Here is an 18,684-nt window from a genome sequence, read left to right on the forward strand (position 1 = left end):
TGGGTCCAGGGTTTTGGCTTGGGCCCGTCCCTAACTGAACTGCTTGTTTTGAGCTTTTTTTTTTTTTCCCCCCCTGCTGTAGCTTTGTAATTGGAAATGCAGCCAGAGTTCTCGGCTGAGGCTGTTGATGGATGGTGATGAAATTGGAGTGTTTCACTGCAATCTGCTCTGGGTGGATTCGGCGTCAGTCCAGTCTGAGCTGGGTGGTGCCTTCCAGAGGGACGGGCGAGACCCTGAAATTGCCATTGCATTTTCTACACTTGAGGTCAAATGTTTGTCACCCTTGGCAGTATAAATCTCAGCAGACCGATGGACTGCTGACACTGGGCAGCAGCTTGCTTTGGCTGTGTGAGCTTTGGGCTGTTTTTCCTCAAGTTCTGTAGATTTGAGAAATTTCCCAGAAAATAGTGCTGGTTGTTGGATGGGCTCATCCAGGCGATAGCTGAACCACGTGTGAGGGATGGGAACCGGCCAGGCAGGGGGGTGTAGAAAACCATCAGGGTTTTGGTGCCTGCCAGAATGAACGCCAGCTTGAAAGAAGAGGTGTGGTGATCCGGGGTGGTGGGAAGGAGGAAGGAGGAGGAAAGGTTTCTTTGGCAGGCTTTTCTGGAGGATGTTTGCACAAGTGACCGTGTGTAAGCTTTGATGAGCTCTGAACTAATTATTAAAAATAAAGATCTTTCTCTCTTGGCTGGCAAAGTACTGTATTTGGTTTGGTGGGTTCAGAAATGAAATGGTTCATCAGGAGGTTAAGATTGCGCCTCGTGGCCTTATCACTCCTGTGTTATCTCCTCCTCTTTGCCTTGTGCTAGTGGAGAGCCTAAAGCCGAGCAGTTTCTGCTCCCTTGGGCAAAGAGCCCCCTCTGTGCATGGGCATCGCTGCCCACCAGCACACCCCTGGGCTCCCTGGCTCCCTTCCTGCAGCTGGTCTTTTCCTCCGCTTTGTGCACTTGAAACACAGGCTCGGGTGCTGTGGGAGCTGGCAGGGAGTGGGCTGCCGCTGCGGGGAGCATCGCTGCTGCCGGGTGGGATGCTCAGGCTGGTTCTTTGCTTTCTTTCAGAAATCGAAGCCAAGAAAGCTTGTGACTGGCTGCGAGCGGCGGGATTCCCTCAGTATGCCCAGCTTTACGAAGGTGAGAGCTGCCTCCTCCCGCTGATCCCAGTCCCTGCTCTGTATGTGGTCTTGTATCCTGTATCTCAACCAAATACCAAGGGGGGCTACAGGGAGAGCTCACAAAGCTCCGGGAAGAGGATGGAGAGGATTGTTTACTAATTACATGATCATGTGTTAAAACTTTAAGCCCTCAGACTTGGCCGTGGCCAGAGACCCAGCCATGCTGTTAACTTTTCTGCATTCCTGAACTTTTCCCCTTCAGGCAGGGCTGTGAGGAGTCCCCGGGGCGGCTGCTCAGGCCAAGGGCAGGCAGGCTTTGGAGAGCCATCGGCTCTTTAGGAGCTCAGTGAGTGTTTGCAGTGGGTGGGAGTGCAGAGGCAGCCAAAGTAGGTAACGCGTAGAGTGAGCAATTCCTCCCTCCCTCCCTCCCTGCTGACACGTCCTGCAGCTCCTGCCCTGCCCCAATACGCTATTTGGCAGCAAGGTCTGCGCTTTCTGAGCATGCAGCAAGCCGTGCCCGGAGCAGACCGGGTCCTTGTGCCGCATGGCTCCCGGGCCATTGGGGATGGGCAGACCCCCCCAATGGACCCGCTCCCACCTCCTCTGCCGTGCACCCACGGGCGGTTTGCAGGGTGGCTCTGGTGGTGGGTCTCACCTCCAGCTCAGCTGTGTTTACTTCAAACCCGTGGCAGGACCGCTGGTCCCTGCCGGGGGGGCCAGTGCCGAAGAGCGGTGGCTGCAGCCGGCCCCGGCTGGCTGGGACAATAGCGGGAAGCCGGGTCTCCGGCAGGCTGCGGCGATGGCTATTGTTCGGCTGGGCACTTCCACTGCCCCCCGCAACACGTGCGCGGGAGCCACGCTCTTGCCCCCCGGGTGATGGCTTTACAGGCTGCCTGTTTGCCTCTGGTTTCTATTTTAGGGGGCAGGCTCCTTGCACGGCCACGTGCAAGGACTGGCCGGATTCCTGCAGGGGAGACCCAGCCCCAGGTGTTGGCCCCCAGTAGTCTTACAGCCCCGGGGCGGTGAGGAGCGGGTGCTGGGTGCTGGAGTCTATGAATAAACTGACCCTTTTTCCAGCCTCTCTGAGCAAAACTTTCCACATCCTCTGAGCGTTTCATTCTGTTTTTCTCCCCAGCTGGCAGGGCTCAGTGTCCCCTTGGTAATTGCACTCGATAGCTTCATTAACAGCTGGGCTTAGACACTTGTGGTTAATGGTCCAGGTCCTACATACCTGATCCCAGCAGAGCTGTTTTCAAGGGCACAGAGATGAGCAGGGAACTGGATGGAGGCCCTTGGGCACCTCACCACCCTCACCTAACTTACCTGGAAAGAGCACTGCCCAAAGACCTTGGGTGTATACCGCCTTGGAGTGTTCCTCCAGCTACTGCCCTGACACCATGAGCGTATCTGCCTGCGGAGACCTGACCCATGGCCTTTGAGGCATGGAGAGGATTGAACGAGATGCTAGATCTACTGTACCACCATACTGGTACAGTTTTCTTGCCTGTGGGCGACCTCTTAGCAGCTCCTAGCTCTCCCTTGGGGACCTGAGAGGCTTTCTTGGCCCTGGGAGATCCGTGGGAGAAGGGAGTCATTGATGAGTGATCAATGCGTGTGTAATGTATTGCCTCACGGGGCACCAAGATGTCTCTTGGGCAGTGGCAGGGAGGTGGCCGCTCTCCAAAAACCACCACGAGGTGCCGAGGGGTCCCTATCCCCCTGAAGTGCGTGCAGACGGCAGCCTGGGCTCCAGATGTGCTCAGCTGGGAGCAGAGCTGCGCAGGGTACCTGCGTGGGTGTGTGAAAGCACCACGAAGGGCTGGTGTTTATTTCTGAATCAGCTCACATCACCGAGTGCTAAAGCCAGCCCAACACCCCAGCCTAGCAGGAGCCTTTCCCATGGGCTTTAACTATCCCGGGCACACCAAGGTCCCCGGTGCAGTGACTGGATTGTTTGTCCTGCAAGGGGGAAGCTGTCTGAGGAGGAGGTGAAGCGAGGGGTATCTGCTGCACGACACTGATCCCCTCCCAGCATCTGGGCTGCTGCAAGCCCTCCCACTCCCAGCCCAGTGGGGCTTGTTTCCACCCTTCTCCTCTGCTCGACTCATCCCTCCCACCTCTGCACTTGGCTTGTGCTCACTGCCATGGCATCAGGGCATCCCCTGACCCTCCATGCCAGCCCGCTCTGTGTCTTGCTCTTGCCCTTTGCTGGCTGCCTCCTGGAGCTGTGGGCAAAAAGTGGTGCCTCGGGAAGAACCGCTGCCAGGCGCCTGGGTCAAGTCCTGCCTGCAGAGGGCTGCCTCCCAGCCAGCTCGGCAGGACCGTCCCTCTCCGTAGGTTCCCCTCCCGCAGCCATGGCTGTCACGGGCGGCAGCTCCCGGTGGCAATGCGATGCCCTAGCCATCCCGGCTTCTTCCGACTTGTACTCATGGCCTAGAAGCCTCCCACGCCTTTCCCCTCTGCTGCTCTCCCACTTCCCCACCTCTCCATCCTCGACATCTCTCCTCCTCTTGCTCCTCGCAGCATCTCCCTCCTCCCACGCTCACCACTGGCCCTTGCGCCTGATAGAGCGGCTGGCTCAGAAACCACCGCTGATTTTCCTCTGGCTTTCCTCCCCAGACTCGTTGTTCCCTCTCGACATCAGCGCTGTGAAGAAGGACCACAGCTTCCTGGACCAGGACTCCCTCAAATCCCTGTGCAGGTAACGCTCCCTTGCAGCCCTCCGTGGCTGCAGGCAGCAGAGCCAGCGTGAGGACGTGCCCCGAGTGAGGGCTCAGGGCAGCTGCCTGTGGTCTTGGGGCCGATGGGGTGGTGGGTGCTGCGGGGGTCCCTGCCTTGCACCTCGGCTGTGGCTCAGAGCCCACTCGGGCGCTGTTGCTCCCTCTGCAGTGAGGGGTTTGGGATGCATTAGTCTTTTGAGTCGGAAAGCGTTGCTGGCTGTTGGGTGGTGCCAGGGAAACACTGGTTTTGCTTTGAAAATCCAGAGCTCCTGGAGAACAGAAGCATTTCCCTGGAATAATTCTCCTCTTTGTGTGACTTTCGGGCTGCATTTTAATTTCACGCTTGTGTACCTCTGGCCTGTAGAGCTCGATTAGAAATGGATTAGTCAGAGCTGAACTGTCAAACTGAGCAGAGGTGCAAAGAGAGACCCGGTTCTGCTGTCCCCGCAGCCCAGGCTCTCCCCTTCCACCGCCGGCTGCCCTGCGTGGCTGCTCGCCAGCTGTGGTCCCCAGGGGAGGGAGCTGTGTCTGCCCAGGGTGCGTTTTATGTTGCTTTATTTTGCAAGGATGCTTCATAACATCTCTGAGAACAAAACAGAGTTTGGAAACCATGTCTTTGCATCAGAGTGAAGGGGTCTTGCTTGGTTGTTGGTGTAAGGCAGATCCAGGTCAAAGTCCCCGTGGACGAAATTGCGTCCACGGACAGAGTTTCACTCGGTTGTGAGGCACATGCTGCCTGCGAAAGAGAGAAAACACGCAGCGAGGGATTTGCTGAGCAGCATGGTGCAGTGTGAGGGGCTCTGTGGAAGTTGCACGCTGTGAATTAGCGCTTTGCGCGGGTCATTAGAAGCTGCGGGTGCTCACGGCAGGGGTTTGGGTGCTGTCGGTTTGCACCGTGATTTGCTTTGCGCAGGTGAAGTCTGCGCTGGTGGGTCCCCCCTCTTCCCTGGAACAACCGCTCCGTCGGCTGCTCTGACCAAGGATCTCTGCGTTCACAAGTGCTCGCTGGCTTCGTGTGACGTTAGTCATCCCGCTGCCTGGCAACGCGGCCCTGCCGTACATTTTCCACCAGGACACGCTACTCCTTGCAGCAGCAGGGCTGAAAATAGCTCCGGGAGGTGCTGCTGGGTGTGTTGCTGCAGGGGAGACAGCCTGTGTTTCGGGGAGAAGAACTCTCCCAGTGCTGCTGGTGTGAGCAAGAGCTAACACCCAAAAGGAGGGACCTCCCCCACCCCAGCATCTGTCCCTCCGGACAGTCTGTCTGTCCGGACGGGCTGCGTGTCGCCTGGCGCTGCGGGTGACTCAGCCCTGCCTTGGCTGTCGGGCCACATCCTCGCGCCTGTGCCCCCGCGCTGACTCCGCGCCGAGGAACGAGCGCTTGCCTCTTGCCGTCCCTCCCACGCACGCTGCTGCCGAACAGAGCAGAGAAGGGATGGAAAAGGTTCTGTTACTCACTTGTTTTCCCAACAGAGAGGCTGCTGTGCCGGGCAGGAGGGGATCCCCTGTGCCGCTTCCCAGGTGCCCGGTGATCTCCTGGTTTTCCCTCCCAGTAGTAGCAGTGAGGTGGGAGGTGACGAGAGGTCTCTGACCCTCCTGCCCTGTCTGAGCTTTTGGGTCCTTTTGTCATTGCCTGGCTGGTTGCAGGAGCTTCTGATATTGTTATACTCTAATAACCCAGAGCAGGTCATCCCTGCCCAGTGTGGCTGGGTGGGCCATGCAGGGCAGGAATGTTCCCGGCCCCCCAAGCTGTCTCTGGGGTCCCTGAGGTGGCCCCATGCAGCATCTGCCTAATTTAAAGGTCTAGAAGGACACTAGAAAATGCAGCTCTTCCAAGAAAATGAATCCCCTGGATGTGTTCTCTTCCCTCCTAGCACACATGTGCTCCCATCTTGCTCCCTCTGCCACACTTCACGCATTTAATCCTGCTGCAGGACCACAGTCTCAGTCGGGGGATTTCAGTGGGTTTGCAAGAGGGCCATTAGTCAAATTTTTGGTGATATGTCCCTGAGGTTTGTTTTTTGGCTGTGCAGACATGGTACTTGCACGCTGGAACAAAAGTGCTTGTAGTAGCGTTCATGAAGGTGCTAATTAAAGTGAATTAACTGGAGATTCATTCACTTGTGTAAAGAAAAAAACCCCAGGGCTTGAAGCTGTAGCCTAGAGAAAGGTGAAGGTCTCGGCTGGGGGCCAGCCCTGCCCCAAGGGTCCCTGGCAGCTGTGCTCGAGGGAACAGCTCTCCCCAAGCCCTGGCATTTGCCCTCGGACATAGCAGAAACGCCCCTGGCAGCCCTTGGGGCCGGGATGCTCCCCTGCAGGCAGCAGGGTGGGGGGCACAGCTGCCCCCCACAGCCATTGGTAGGGCCAGCTCACGGCCAAGGCAAACCCTCAGCAATCGGAGGGAGCCGGGATGCCCGGCAAACGCCGCCTGAGAGGTGGCTGGCAGCCACATGGCCCCAGCATCCTTTGATGCTGCGGTCGCGGGAGAGCAAACGTGGGGTGCTGGGGTGGCTGCAGGCATTTAGGCATGGCTGGGACGTCCCGGTGCCTGCGCAGAGGGAGCGGAGTGCCGCTCCGATGGCTACGCTTGCAAAATCCTCGCTGGTGCACGACCGAGGGCATCACGCCTTTGCTGCGATGCTGAAGGTTCGTGTGACTGGGTGCCTGGGCAGGGGGCAGAGGTGCGGGGTGCCCGCAGAGCTCTGCGGGCAAGGGTGCAGCTTGGGGGGCTGCACTCCCCTGGGAGCAGGATTGGAGCTGTGCCGAGCTCCGCGTGTCCCTCTGATCCCTGGAGCCACAGCTGCTGGGTGACAGGTGATGGCGCACAACAAGGGCTCTGAGACAGAAATGGGGAAAAAAAAAAAAAAGAAAAAGCAAGCACTGCCGCCTCAGCAGGGGCCAGGACTGGGGTAAAGCCTCTCTTATTTTCTTGCAGGAGGCTGATGACCCTGAACGCATGTGCCTCCATGAAGCTGGAAGTTCACTTTCAGCGTAAACAGGTACGTCCTGGGCGTTCAAGGGCAGGCGAGGGGCTGAGGGGCGCGGGGGAATGTGTGTGTCCTGCTGGGGCAGCAGCAGCTCTGTGTTCAGTAATAACACTGGCCTGCTCCAGAACTGCCCCAGGGCACGCAGCAGCACCCAGCACTGCTGTCTGTTTGTTTCACCATCTCCCAGGACAGACACGGCCCCAGAGGTGCCCGGCTGAATTAGCGGGCGCCTGTGTTTGCCCTGAGCCCCTGCACCTCTCCGAGGCTCTGGCAGCAGCAGTCAAAATGCAGGAGTTGTTACGCCCATGCTGGCACAGCCATGGTGGTCTGCGCAGGGCTGTGTGCCTGCAACCTGCTGCATCACCCTTGGGGTCTCTGCTGAGCCCAGCTCTGAGACCCCCCGGCAGCACGTCTCCGTGAGGAAGCCTGACCCCAGAGGGACGGGTGGAACCAGCCTGTGTGGCACAAACAATTAATATTGGCATGTTAATAACAGAAACTTTTATATTTCCATTAATGAATAATACATTTAAAATGCACACCAGCTTGGTGTTTAGCATATGGAAATCATTACTGCGTGTATCTCCGCTTGTTCTGACTGCCCTTATTTTGGCTTGGGGAGGGATGCCGCCCTACATCCCTCGCTGCGCTGCCGTGTGTGGCCGGGGGTTTGCGGGGAAGCTCCGCAGGATTGTCCTGACTGCCTGTGAGCTATCCAGAGATAGCCTGGAAGCAGCACCTTCCCTTCCCCGGTGCAGTATGGCCCTCAGGCATGGCTAAGTGATGCCTGGTGGCTCCTGGAGCCCTCTGCTGCTGAAGGGGATCAGAGCTGGTTTAAGGGGGTGTGCACGCCGCTTTCTTCCCTGCTTGCGGCCATGCTGGTGGCTGTGCCCTCCTCTGGGGTGGTTGTCCTGGGGGAGCGGGGTGAGGGGCCACGCCGACCCTCCGTGGCTCCAACCAACTGATCGTCCCCTGTTTTCAACCACCCACAGAATGAAGACTCCGAGGAGGAAGACCTGTGTGCCATCAGCAACCGGTGGGCTTTTCAGAGGGACAGCAAGAGGTGGTCCCGGGTGGGGTCGGTCGACGTCCTCTCCCAGGGCTCTGAGGTCCTGAGCTCCACCATGCGGCTGGCGTCCAGCCATGAAAGCGTCCTCACGGACCTCAGCACCAACCAAGAGGCCGCGTCCCTGCACAGCACGGGCAGCACGGGCGGCACGCTGGGCATCGGGGCCGCGCCGCCTGATCCCCCGTCCCCCATCTGTGCTGCCACTGCCACCATCGCCGCCTCCAGCCGCAGCTTGAGTGAGCGCTCCTTGCCAGAGCAGCCCTCGAGCCGCGGCGAGGGCTCCAAGGAGAAGCCGAAGAAGCGACGGTCTCGCAGCTTCCTGAAGAGGATCGAGTCCCTCCGAAGGAAGGACAAAGAGAAAGCCAGCCCAGACGAGAAGGTGACCCCACACGGCAGCATCGCAGCCACACCAGGATGGGGCTCCCTGAAGAGTAACAGGGACCTTGCAGCCACCAAGGGCAACCCCTCTAAAAGAGGGATATCCGCCTCTTTCCATGGCAAAAAACACTTCTTCTCGGTATCGTACAGGACTAACCGCCTGCTAGGCTCAGGTGGGAGCAAGGTGAGCTCTAACCCAAAACGCAGCGGAGTCTACCTGGAGGACTATGAAACGGCCGTCACAGCCGGCAGCGACTGGGCTGCTGGAGAGTGCCAGCACCGGCAGGCACGCCAGGGGGACTGCTTGGTCTACATCCCCCGGGACCACAAGCCGGGCACCTTCCCCAAATCCCTCTCCATCGAGAGCTTGTGTCCCTTGGGCAGCAGCTCCCTGACCCACTGGAAATCGGGGAACGTGCCCGTCGGGCTGGTGGGAGGCGGCGGGGGTGGCAGCAGCAGCAGCGTGGAGGGCTCGTCCTCCCCGCGGGGCTTCGCCTGCCGCCCCCGGCGGGGCTCCTGCAGCTCCCTGGGCAGCCGGGTCAGCGTGTATGACAACGTGCCGGAGTTCGGCAGCAGCGAGGATTTCTGCAAGGACGGGGAGGTGACCTACGAGAACCTCGACGACATACTGCAGCACATGTGGGGGCTGCAGCAGAAGGTGGAGCTCTGGTATAAAGCCATCTCCCCTGACCTGGCTGGGGAGGAGGGGGGCGAGGAAGAAGAGGAGGAGGAGGAGGAGTCGGACTCGGGAGGGGAACCCTCCAACCTGCACTTTGAAGAGCGGTCCATGTCGGATGTCGGCACCTCTGCTAGCGACTTTGACAGCACGGGCAACTCCCTCAATGAGGCCGAAGAGACCGAGATGCGGGAGCGCCGGGACTCGGGGGTGGGAGCATCGCTCACCAGGCCCTGCAGGTAAGCTGGGGCTGCGTCGTCCTCGCCTCCATCGTGCCTGGGAAGGGCTCTGTCCTGGAGCTGCCAGCGTGCTGCCGGCCAGGGGACCACCACAAACCCGTTCCCCCATCCCATGGGTGCTTCCACAGCTTCCACAGCCCATGGCTCAGGGGGAGCAGCGCCGGAGGCATTGCTGGGGGGGTGCTGGCCGGTGCCCTGCGAGCCCTGGGTTGATGATCGCCCTGTCCCTTGTGGCAGAAGCGGGGTGGAGGAAGGGAGATGCTGATGGACCAGCACCGTGGTGTGGTGCGGTGGGGTGCAGCACAGGTCGGTGGTGCGCTCTGGCGGCTGCAAGCCACCACTGCCAGCCCTGCTGCTTGTGTACAGGCTGCAACCTCTCTGCCTGCACGGACCCGTAATTAAATGGTTTTTCATTTACTAATAACAGGTCTAAATGAAGGAGGCACTTGCTTCCAGTGTGCTAGTGCTCCCTTGTGCTTTCCTTAAGAAAACTCTGGCTGCTGCTGAATTCTGTGATTTTTCTAGCTCCTGCTAGGCTGATGCTGGAGGGTGATGTGCCTGCAGGCAGGCATGGAGGGGTAAAGAGGAGTGGGGTTTTTGTTAGCTGGGAATGTCCCTTCTGGGCTTGGGGATGCACCAGAGCAGCTGGGCAGGAGCCTTCCCGGAGCAGCATGGACTTGGGCAGGGTTTTAGCAGGCTCCCAAGAGAGCACTACCTCATTGGGGTGCCTTTTGTTCTTGAGAAAGCGGGTGTTGGAGATGTCCCCTTTGCCGTGGCATTGCTCTGCCTGGTGGTCCTGCAGGCATGTGACACCCTGAGCATCTGAGCTCTCCCCAGGTCTCCTGGCAGGGCTGTAGCCCAGCACAGCCCTTGGGTGGTGGGGCAGGCGCGCAGTGAGCCTGAAGTGCAAGTGGAGATGATGCTGGTTGTTTCAGGGGAACCTGGTGGGGGACCAGTCCTTTCAGGCAAGAGAAAGCATCTCTCGTACTCTCCCTGGCACCGTCTTGCAGTGGGTTTGTGAGCACCCAGGGCAAGGAAGCAGCACTCATGGCACTGGGGCTGGTGTTGGGATTGCTAGGCTCACCCCAGTTGCTTCTGTGCCTGCACCTTCCCCCAAAGCAGTGGGTGCCATGGAGCAGGGAAAGGCCATTCCCTGGCATTGCCAGCTCTCACCGCCAGCCTTTCCCCGCAGAAAGCTGCGTTGGCACAGTTTCCAGAACTCGCACCGGCCCAGCCTGAACTCTGCCTCCCTGGAGATCAACCGCCAGTCCTCTGCCCAACTCAACCTGCTCCAGAAGTGCTCCCTGCTCCGTCTCACGGCCATCATGGAGAAGTACTCTGTGCCCCACAAGCAAGCCTGGACGTGGTGAGCTGGTGGGAAGGGGGATCTGGGATGGTGCTCCCGTGGTGGGCGTAGGCTGCAGCTCTGTGCTGTGCCAGGCACTGCCTCCCAGCTCATGTCCTGCAGCCGGGGATGAAGATGGTGGAGAGGGAGGGGAAAAAGCTGAAACAAAAGCTGGTTTTGCTCTGCATGGCTGTGGGCATCCTTGCAAGCGTGAGCTGGGGGCTGACGCCTGGGCTCCCCCAGCATCATCTGTGTCCAGGAGGGCTGCAGGCATTTGTGGAGCATTAAAAATACTGCAGCAAAGGAAGAGAGCAGTGGTTTCCTTTTGTAGCCAGGTATTAAAGAATTTTGGCTTAATAAAAGGTGCTGCAGTTCCTGCTCGAAAGCTGCCTTGCTTATATTTAAAACATGGCAGAAGTGTGTGCATGTGTGTTACCTGGTGTCCTGCTCCCCTCTGCGAGGTGGTGTTGAGGGAGCCGTCCGCTGCACTGACATCTGTCTGTCTCACCCCACAGGACTGTGCCCAAGTTCATGAAGCGGAGTAAAGTCCCCGACTACAGGGACAAGATGGTCTTTGGGGTGCCTCCCATCATCAATGTGAAGCGGACGGGGCAGCCCCTGCCCCAGAGCATCCAGCAGGCAATGCGCTACATCCGCAGCCAGTGTCTGGACCAGGTGATGCTGCGACCGCTGGCCGTGGCTTTGGGGCAGCTCCGAACCTGCTGCTGTGCAGCAGCACTGTGATTTGGGGAAAAAAAGCCCGAGCTTGCAGGGGTTTTTGTTCACTTGTCGTGGCGCTTGGCTGTGGTGAAGCAGGAGGGCTCTGTAGGAGCTCCATACCCACCTGTGTCTCCTTGGCCGTCCCTCACTCAGGGTTTTCCTCTGGGTTGCAGGGGAGTGAGGGCTTTTGGGAAGTGGCTTCCTTGCCTGTCCTGTGAGAGTGCTCCCAGAGACCTGCCAGGTCGGTGCCCGCTCTGCGCTCGAGCACTGACCCGCTCTTCCCTTGCAGGTTGGCATTTTCAGAAAGTCGGGGGTGAAGTCCCGGATTCAGGCGCTCCGGCACATGAACGAAACCAGCCCTGACAACGTCAACTACGACGGGCAGTCAGCGTATGATGTGGCTGACCTGCTGAAGCAGTATTTCCGTGACCTGCCAGAGCCCATCTTCACCAGCAAGCTGACGGACACCTTCCTGCAGATCTACCAGTGTAAGTCCTGGGTTGGGGACAAAAGTCAGGGTCTCCCAGGGAGGAGGTATCTCTCCATTCATTTGGACAGAGGTGATGGAGACGGGGGATGGACCCACTGACCACCAGCTTCGCCCTGTGCCCGCAGTCGTGTCGAAGGAGCAGCGGCTGCAGGCGGTGCAGGCAGCTGTTATCCTCATGCCGGATGAGAACCGGGAGGTGCTGCAGACCCTGCTCTACTTCCTGAGCGACATCGCCTCCGCGGAGGAGAACCAGATGACCGCTGGGAACCTGGCCGTGTGCCTGGCCCCCTCCATCTTCCACCTCAATGTGTCCAAGAAGGAAAGCACCTCGCCGAGGTAAGGGGCGGACTAGCTCTGGCCTCCCCAGCCTTCCTGCAGCCCCTGTCTCCCCATCACCCCTTCCCTGTCCATCCTGGGAGGAGGCCACTGAACGGGGGCAAGGCATAGTGGGAATGCATGTGCTCTTACACGGCCCCCCCTGTTGCTCTGCTGTGCAATGTGGGGGTCCCCCCACTCTGCAACACAAAGCAGAGCAATGGGGGGCTAGAGGTGGGATGCCCACCTGGTCCCAGCAATGCCTGCTACCCTGCAGGGTGATACATAAGAGGGGCACCATGGGGAAGCCTGACCAGAAGGACCTCAATGAGAACATGGCTGCGACACAGGGGCTCTCCCACATGATCACCGACTGCAAGAAGCTCTTCCAGGTGGGTGGCTGCAGTGTGTCCAGCCCCGTGTTGCCTTCCCAGGGTGCTGCCAGCGGGAGATGCGACCTTGCTGGCGGGGTGCTGGTCCTGCAGAATCAGTGTGGGGTGAGAGAAGGGCACCCTGTCCTTCAACGGGGCAGCTGCCACTGGTCAGTCAGCCCCAGGAGCGAATCCCAGCTGCATCACATGTCACAAGCTGCAGGACATATGTCCAGGGAGGCTGTGTCCATTCTCCCCCCTCCTTGGTGAGATGAGGAATTACTGTTTTCTAGCTGCCCAGGATGACTCACAAAGTCCATGTAGGATCCCTCTGGCTTTCTGAAGATCTGTATGCTTTTGGCTTGTAGGTCTCCCACGACATCTTGCTGCAGCTGAGCAGCTCCTATATGGCAGCAGATGCGTATCCCCATCCCCTGACTGACTTACTGTGTCAGGGGGAAAACAAGGATTTACACTCCTACTTCGAGCAGAGTGTCCAGAACCTGCTCAAAGAGTCATCGGAGAAATTCAAGGGGTGGCTGAGCACGCCAGGACCCTTGAACACGGAGCTCTCCTGCAAAAAGGTAAATGCCACTGTGTGGAGGGGGACTTGGTGTCACACGGGGAAATGTGTATGGGATAACTGCTGGGAGCCACAGGTCCTACAGGCACCTGCTGACCTGCTAGCAACCCTTTGGTGCTTGTTCTCTTATGCTAGGAAAGATCAGCAACCCCTTCCCTGGCCAGAGTGGGGGGCTGAGAGATGGACAGCTCTGGGGCGGAGGGTGCTTTGTGCCCAGCAGTCCTGGCAGAGAGCCCACCATGTTGTTAGTGGAGGAGCTGGCTGCCGGTGCCCCCCGCCATCTCCTCTCTAGCCAGCAGCTGTGATGGTGCTGCTCCATGGCAGTGGGAGCCACTGGTAGAGCCACTCAGGGAGGGGGAGTTAGCACTGTGGGGGTCCAGCAGGACAGCCTGCCTGACCCTTACCTCGGCCTGTCAGGTTGGGGACGGGCACCCTCTGCGCTTGTGGAAGGTCTCCACGGATGTCGAGGCTCCTCCTGCCATGGTGCTGCACCGGGTGCTTCGGGAGCGTCACCTCTGGGACGAGGACCTGCTGCAGAGCAAAGTAGTGGAGGCCCTGGACAAGAACATGGAGGTCTACCACTACATCACGGACAGCATGGCACCCCACCCGCGCAGGGACTGCGTGGTGCTCCGGTGAGGGCAGGGAAAGACTCGAGTGGGAGGGTTTGGTCTTGTTTTAGTGGATCCCGTCTGCCTGGCTGCTCCTCCCCAGGCTGTATGGGCTCCCCGCTCCCGCTGCAGAACCCGAGGTCTGGGCAGGGGCTGCCCCCGAGTGGGCACGCAGGGACGGGAGCTGAGCGGGGCTGCTCTGTCCCGCAGGCGCTGGTGCACGGACCTGCCGCGAGGAGCCTGCCTGCTCATCTCCATCTCAGTGGAGCACGACAAGCTGCCGGTGGAGGGAGGTGTCAAAGCCATCGTGCTGACGTCCCAGTACCTCATCGAGCCCAGCGCCATGGGCCGCTCCAAAGTGACCCACATCTGCAGAGCTGACCTCAGGTGAGGGGAGCCCTTGGTGCTGCTGCATCAGCATCAGCTGCCGGGGAGGTCGATGGAGCAGCAGGTAGCGGTGGGGTGCAGGAGCTTGCCTGGCCTGGCAGCGCGGGCAGGGTTGCAGCTCATGCAGTATGGTGCCTGCCTGCCCGGAGGGAGGGGGGTGCTGGTCTGGGACCAGGTTTTAGCTGTCAGATGGTTACTGGGAAAGGAGCCGCCAGCTTGGTCTTGCAGTACTAGCGGTTCCTCTGAGCACAGCAGCAAGTCCCTTAGAGCTTCTGCAGAAAACACAGGGTCCCCCGTGGCTCTGAAGCATGGCCTTCGTGCTCTCCTTGCTGTGGCGAGCCGTGCTGGGTTGGGTGGTATAAGGGCAGGCTGGTTGTCACTCTGGGCTGGTGCAAGCCCGGTCAGGTCACAGATATTCCCCCATTTTGTTGCATGTCTGCAGTGGAGAGTGGAGGAGGCATGTTGGCTTTTCTGTCATGTAGTGCTCATTCAGCATCTCGTAGTCCATCATAGCTGGAGCTACACTGAGTCCCTGGCCCCGAGCAAGAAGTGACATGCTGCTCCTTGGTGCTTGCCGGGGCTCTTCTGCCATCTCACCCTCCTCCTGCCTGTTCCCTTCTCCAGGGGCCGGTCTCCTGAGTGGTACAACAAGGTCTTTGGCCACCTCTGCGCCATGGAGCTGGCGAGGATCCGAGACTCTTTCCCAGCCCTGACTCCCAACGGCCCCGAGACGAAGATTTGAGGTGCCAGGAAGATGCTCTATCCTGTCTGACGTGGACTTGCCGGTGGACCCGGGCTGGGGCTCTCGGACCCGGCCATGGAGGGGGAGGCAGAGGCTGGCGCGCTCACAGGCACATATTTATAAGCATCCTTTTACTCTGGGCTGGGCAGTCCCTGTCCCACCATCCCGGTTGCTGCTTCAGCCACCTCTTGCTCAAGCGTGCTGCGCAGCAGGTTGTCCGCAGAGGCGAAGCTGTGCAGCCCATGGTCTCTGCAGGAAGGGTTGGAGAGCAGAGGGAAAGAGAGGGGCTGTGGGGGTGACCCCCAGGAAGGCAGCCTGCGGGTGGGGCTGGGAAGCAGCTGGCCCAGGTTGAGCTGGGTCCCCCCCCTTGCAAGCCAAGGTGCATGGAGCAAAGCAGGAAGGTGTGGGAGAAGCGAGCAGAGAGGACGGTGCCATGTCTGTAGGTCGCAGCGCTGTGTCGGGAAGTGAAGGGTGGGCAGCAAGGGGCGGATCGTGTGTGCGGTGTGACCTGGGGGGGAACAGCCAGGCAGTCACTGTGAGAACCTGTTTGTTAGTGGAAGAGGCTGCTGTTCTGGGAGGAGGGCGGCTACACATAGATAGGTATGCCTTGAGTGCCAGCCCTTATCACATGGCAGAAGGAACCTATTGCACCTTTGGTTCTGAATTTCATAGGAGAAGAAAAAGCCCTCTAGTCCTGTGCCTTGCTCTTAGGCTAAAAAAAGCCATCTCTTGTGCACTAGGTTTCAGTGGGGGCTGGACAGACAGCATTCCAAGCCAAGCCTGTCCCTCAAAACTAGCTTACCTGTCATTTGGAGGGGGCAGGATGGCTAGAGCCCCAGAGCAGCTGCCCTTGTAGTTGGCTACCAGCTGGGAAGGGGCACTGCCTCCCCAGAGCAGTTATAAGGAGACACTATGGGAGGGATGGAGGGACACAGCCAGCACAGCAGCTCCCAATTCCTTGCTGCTCTTGGGGTCCACACTACACTGCCCCAACAAGGGGAGGAGGGCAGAGCAGCCTCACAAGCACTGGCTGCAGCACTCTGGGGCTGAAAGCTTTGGCCAAGGCAGCATAAGCACACCGAAGGGCTGCACTCATCCCAACGAACAAGGGGACAATGCTAGCAAAGCACGGTAGGTCAAGCTGGGCCCAGCACATGCCAGCAGCTTGGGCCAGGCTCAGTCCCATCCTGGCCTCAGCAGTAAGGTGGGGTGGCCTGGATTTGCCCCTCTTTGGGCAGCTACAGCTGGCAGAGCCCATGCCTCTCCTGGGTGCAGAGCTGCCTCTCTAATGCTACTCCCTGCAGAGACATCTGTTCCCCTTCCCATCCCTCCCTTTGCTCCGTGGAGAAACTGTCCACCCTAGCTAACAGCACCCAGGAGCCGACCTGGTTTCTCCATTCAGGCAGGGACCCAAGTTACCAGACATCGTTCCAACTGGAAGGCAACACGACCCACGCGCGGGAGCGATTCCCAGTGTCAGTTTTGCCATAACACATCCTAGCTGTCTCTCTTTTGCTGAAAAAAAAAAAGCAACTCAACCTGTATTCTCTGTTTTTTTATATATATATATTTTATATATATATATATATAAAAATATAACTAACATTTGGGGGAGTGATTTTTCTCCTAATATTTTTTTAAATTTCTTTTTTCTATCTATAAATACTTGTACAGTTGGAATATTAATATATAACTCCGGCGGTAGAGCTAAGCGCCAGGTGATGCTCACGTAAAAGACGTGTATTTTGTATTTAAGGGACTTTTGTTTTGTATCATACGCAACTGCAGCAGATTGTTTGACTTGGATCAGGGCTGCTCTTCCCGTCCGTGTAATTAATAAAGTACTAACGGTATCTGCTGGCTGACGAGGAAACCTTCATGCTTAGTGATTCTCCAACACAGGAGCATCCCAGAGCTGAGCAATGTGCTTTCTTGTGGGGCTGTGGAGCTGGAGGTAGTGCCTGGCAGGCTGGGGAGCCACGGGCATCCTTGTGCCACAGGGAAGGGTCAAGTGCTGTTGGCCTGCAGCATCACCAGGGTAGAGCTCTTGTGGGACACGTGCAGCTCCAGCTGCTTGGTCTGCAAACAGCCCTTCACCTGCTCCTGGAAGGAGGTGGTGGTGATGGTGTAGAGGATGGGATTCAGGGCACTGTTGATGGGCAGGATGAAGATGACCACCCAAGAGGTGATGGTGCCTGTGCCAACAAGGACACGACGTTAAGCAGCTTGAGAGGGGACTGCCCTCTGCCCAGGGGTAACCCACCCACTCCAGCCCACGCCACAAAGCAGGGTGATGCCCTTCACAGGCTGAAATGGGGGGCTTGTAACTACTGCTCCCTTGGGAGAGGCAAGGGCCCAGGGAAACCAGTACCACTGCCCATCTCCTCTTGCAGCCCATGTGTGGGTGAAGAGAGCTCCAAACTCAGCAGGACCTACATCAAGGGGCCCCCAACCCAGGGACTCGGGGCAGGCAGCAGCCAGCGGTGGGCTCTGCTGCAGGGCCTTGTGGGGAATGGGGGTTCACCTGGTATTTCCACCTGCAGCAGGGAGAGCAGCTTGAGGAGGAAGATGGGTATCCAGCAGAGAGCATCAGTGAAGACGATGAAGAAGAACCGCTTTGCAATGGCGACTTCCCGCGAGCAGACGCCTCTCTCCGCTGTTTTAGACGCAGTGATGTGGATGGAATAAAACATGCCAGAGTAGGCAAAGACGATGGTGATGAAGGCTGCAAGATTCAAGCCTGGAGAGGGAGAAATCTTGCTTTGAGCATAGCAAAGTGCAAACCTCTGGAGCTGGGATGAGCATGGCCAGCAGCAGCAGGACTACTCCTGTTTTCATCACTAGAGGGGGCAGAGAGAGCAGCCCCTGGCTAGTGCTGAGTCCAGCCTTAGCGCAGTGATGCCCATGCCCATGCCCATGGCCAGCTCTGGGGCGAGGCTGGGCACAGCACCAGGCTGCAGCGGGGACCCTCCCCAGCCTGGGATGGAGAGCAGAGCTGGCACTCCATCTCACAGGGTCCCAGCGGGATGGTAGCACCCCGTAAAGTCGGACATCCCGCTAACAGAGGTGGTGCGGGCTCTCACAGCACCCTGGAGGGGATGGCTGGGCTGAACAACCCCAGTCCCGCCAGGGAAGCCCGTCCTGCCCCACATCATCCCCATCCCCGGTCCCGAGGTGGCCTTACCCAGGTAGATGGTGGTGGAGTAGCCCCGGGCACTGGGCCGCTCGCCCAGGTCGGACTGTAGTGGGAAGCACACCCCGTTCCTCCCATAGTAGTTCCCAAAGGTCTCCTTACACCACAGGGGGATGAAGCTGAGGGAGAAGCCCAGAAGCCAGATGGCTGCTAGCACCGAGATGGTCTGCTTCTTGCCAGCTCTGTAGTGGCTGAACGGGAAAACAATGGAGAAGTATTTCTCCAGGGTCATGTAGGTCAGCAGCAGGACTGACACCTCCGAGGAGAGCATGGCCAGGCTGCCCACCAGCTGGCACTGGAGGCTGCCCATCCAGCCCTGGGCATGCTTGTTGTATTCGCCCGAGTACTTGATGTCAAAGGCTCCAATTGCAAAGAGGTAGATGCCCATCAGGCCATCTGCACCTGTGGGGAAGACAAGGTACAGTGAGAAAAAAAGCACCAGTGGGCAAATGTAGCCCTTTGCATTAATGCCATGGCCATAAAGCCACTGTATAACTGGGCAGCCTTCAGCTTTATGTGCATATATATGTATTTTGAAAAGAGCTGCCTGCTGGTGCCTGTGAACACAGGCCTGAGGGCAGGGGCCAAGATGCTCCAGGCACAGAAGGATTCCCAGAAACACATCTGACATCAGCACAAAGGGAAAGACGGCAGCAAATGGGCCCCAGCCATGCTGGGGAGGGCTGGCATCAGCTAGACAACTCCTCACTGGGGAGATGCTGGTGGGCAGCTCATCCACCCCAGTTC

The 18,684-nt window shown here is 58.7% G+C and overlaps 2 protein-coding genes across 4 annotated transcripts in view; one reads left to right on the forward strand and one right to left on the reverse strand.

The window, feature by feature from the left end:
• STARD8 (StAR-related lipid transfer (START) domain containing 8) overlaps positions 1-18,684 on the forward strand; it is an 86,969-nt gene that overhangs the window by 63,166 nt on the left and 5,119 nt on the right. For all 3 annotated transcript variants that reach the window (XM_010572362.1, XM_010572363.1, XM_010572361.1), the window contains exons 4-16: positions 1,062-1,133; positions 3,734-3,815; positions 6,767-6,830; positions 7,811-9,180; positions 10,373-10,546; positions 11,041-11,200; positions 11,535-11,733; positions 11,861-12,071; positions 12,328-12,442; positions 12,790-13,005; positions 13,422-13,639; positions 13,826-14,002; positions 14,627-15,123. In XM_010572362.1, the coding sequence (XP_010570664.1) occupies positions 1,062-1,133; positions 3,734-3,815; positions 6,767-6,830; positions 7,811-9,180; positions 10,373-10,546; positions 11,041-11,200; positions 11,535-11,733; positions 11,861-12,071; positions 12,328-12,442; positions 12,790-13,005; positions 13,422-13,639; positions 13,826-14,002; positions 14,627-14,744 (3,176 nt within the window). In that variant the 3' untranslated portion in view covers positions 14,745-15,123. The remainder of the gene's footprint in view (positions 1-1,061; positions 1,134-3,733; positions 3,816-6,766; positions 6,831-7,810; positions 9,181-10,372; positions 10,547-11,040; positions 11,201-11,534; positions 11,734-11,860; positions 12,072-12,327; positions 12,443-12,789; positions 13,006-13,421; positions 13,640-13,825; positions 14,003-14,626; positions 15,124-18,684) is intronic.
• Positions 16,752-18,684, reverse strand: part of LOC104834858 (relaxin receptor 2-like) — an 85,117-nt gene continuing 83,184 nt past the window's right edge. Inside the window, exons 17-19 of the mRNA XM_010572523.1 lie at positions 17,929-18,339; positions 17,269-17,484; positions 16,752-16,939 (exon numbers count right to left, since the gene is read on the reverse strand). Of these exons, the coding sequence (XP_010570825.1) occupies positions 16,752-16,939; positions 17,269-17,484; positions 17,929-18,339 (815 nt within the window). The remainder of the gene's footprint in view (positions 16,940-17,268; positions 17,485-17,928; positions 18,340-18,684) is intronic.

Source organism: Haliaeetus leucocephalus, unplaced genomic scaffold, assembly GCF_000737465.1.
Source record: "Haliaeetus leucocephalus isolate CR32 unplaced genomic scaffold, Haliaeetus_leucocephalus-4.0 Scaffold340, whole genome shotgun sequence".
Classification (NCBI taxonomy): Eukaryota; Metazoa; Chordata; class Aves; order Accipitriformes; family Accipitridae; genus Haliaeetus; species Haliaeetus leucocephalus.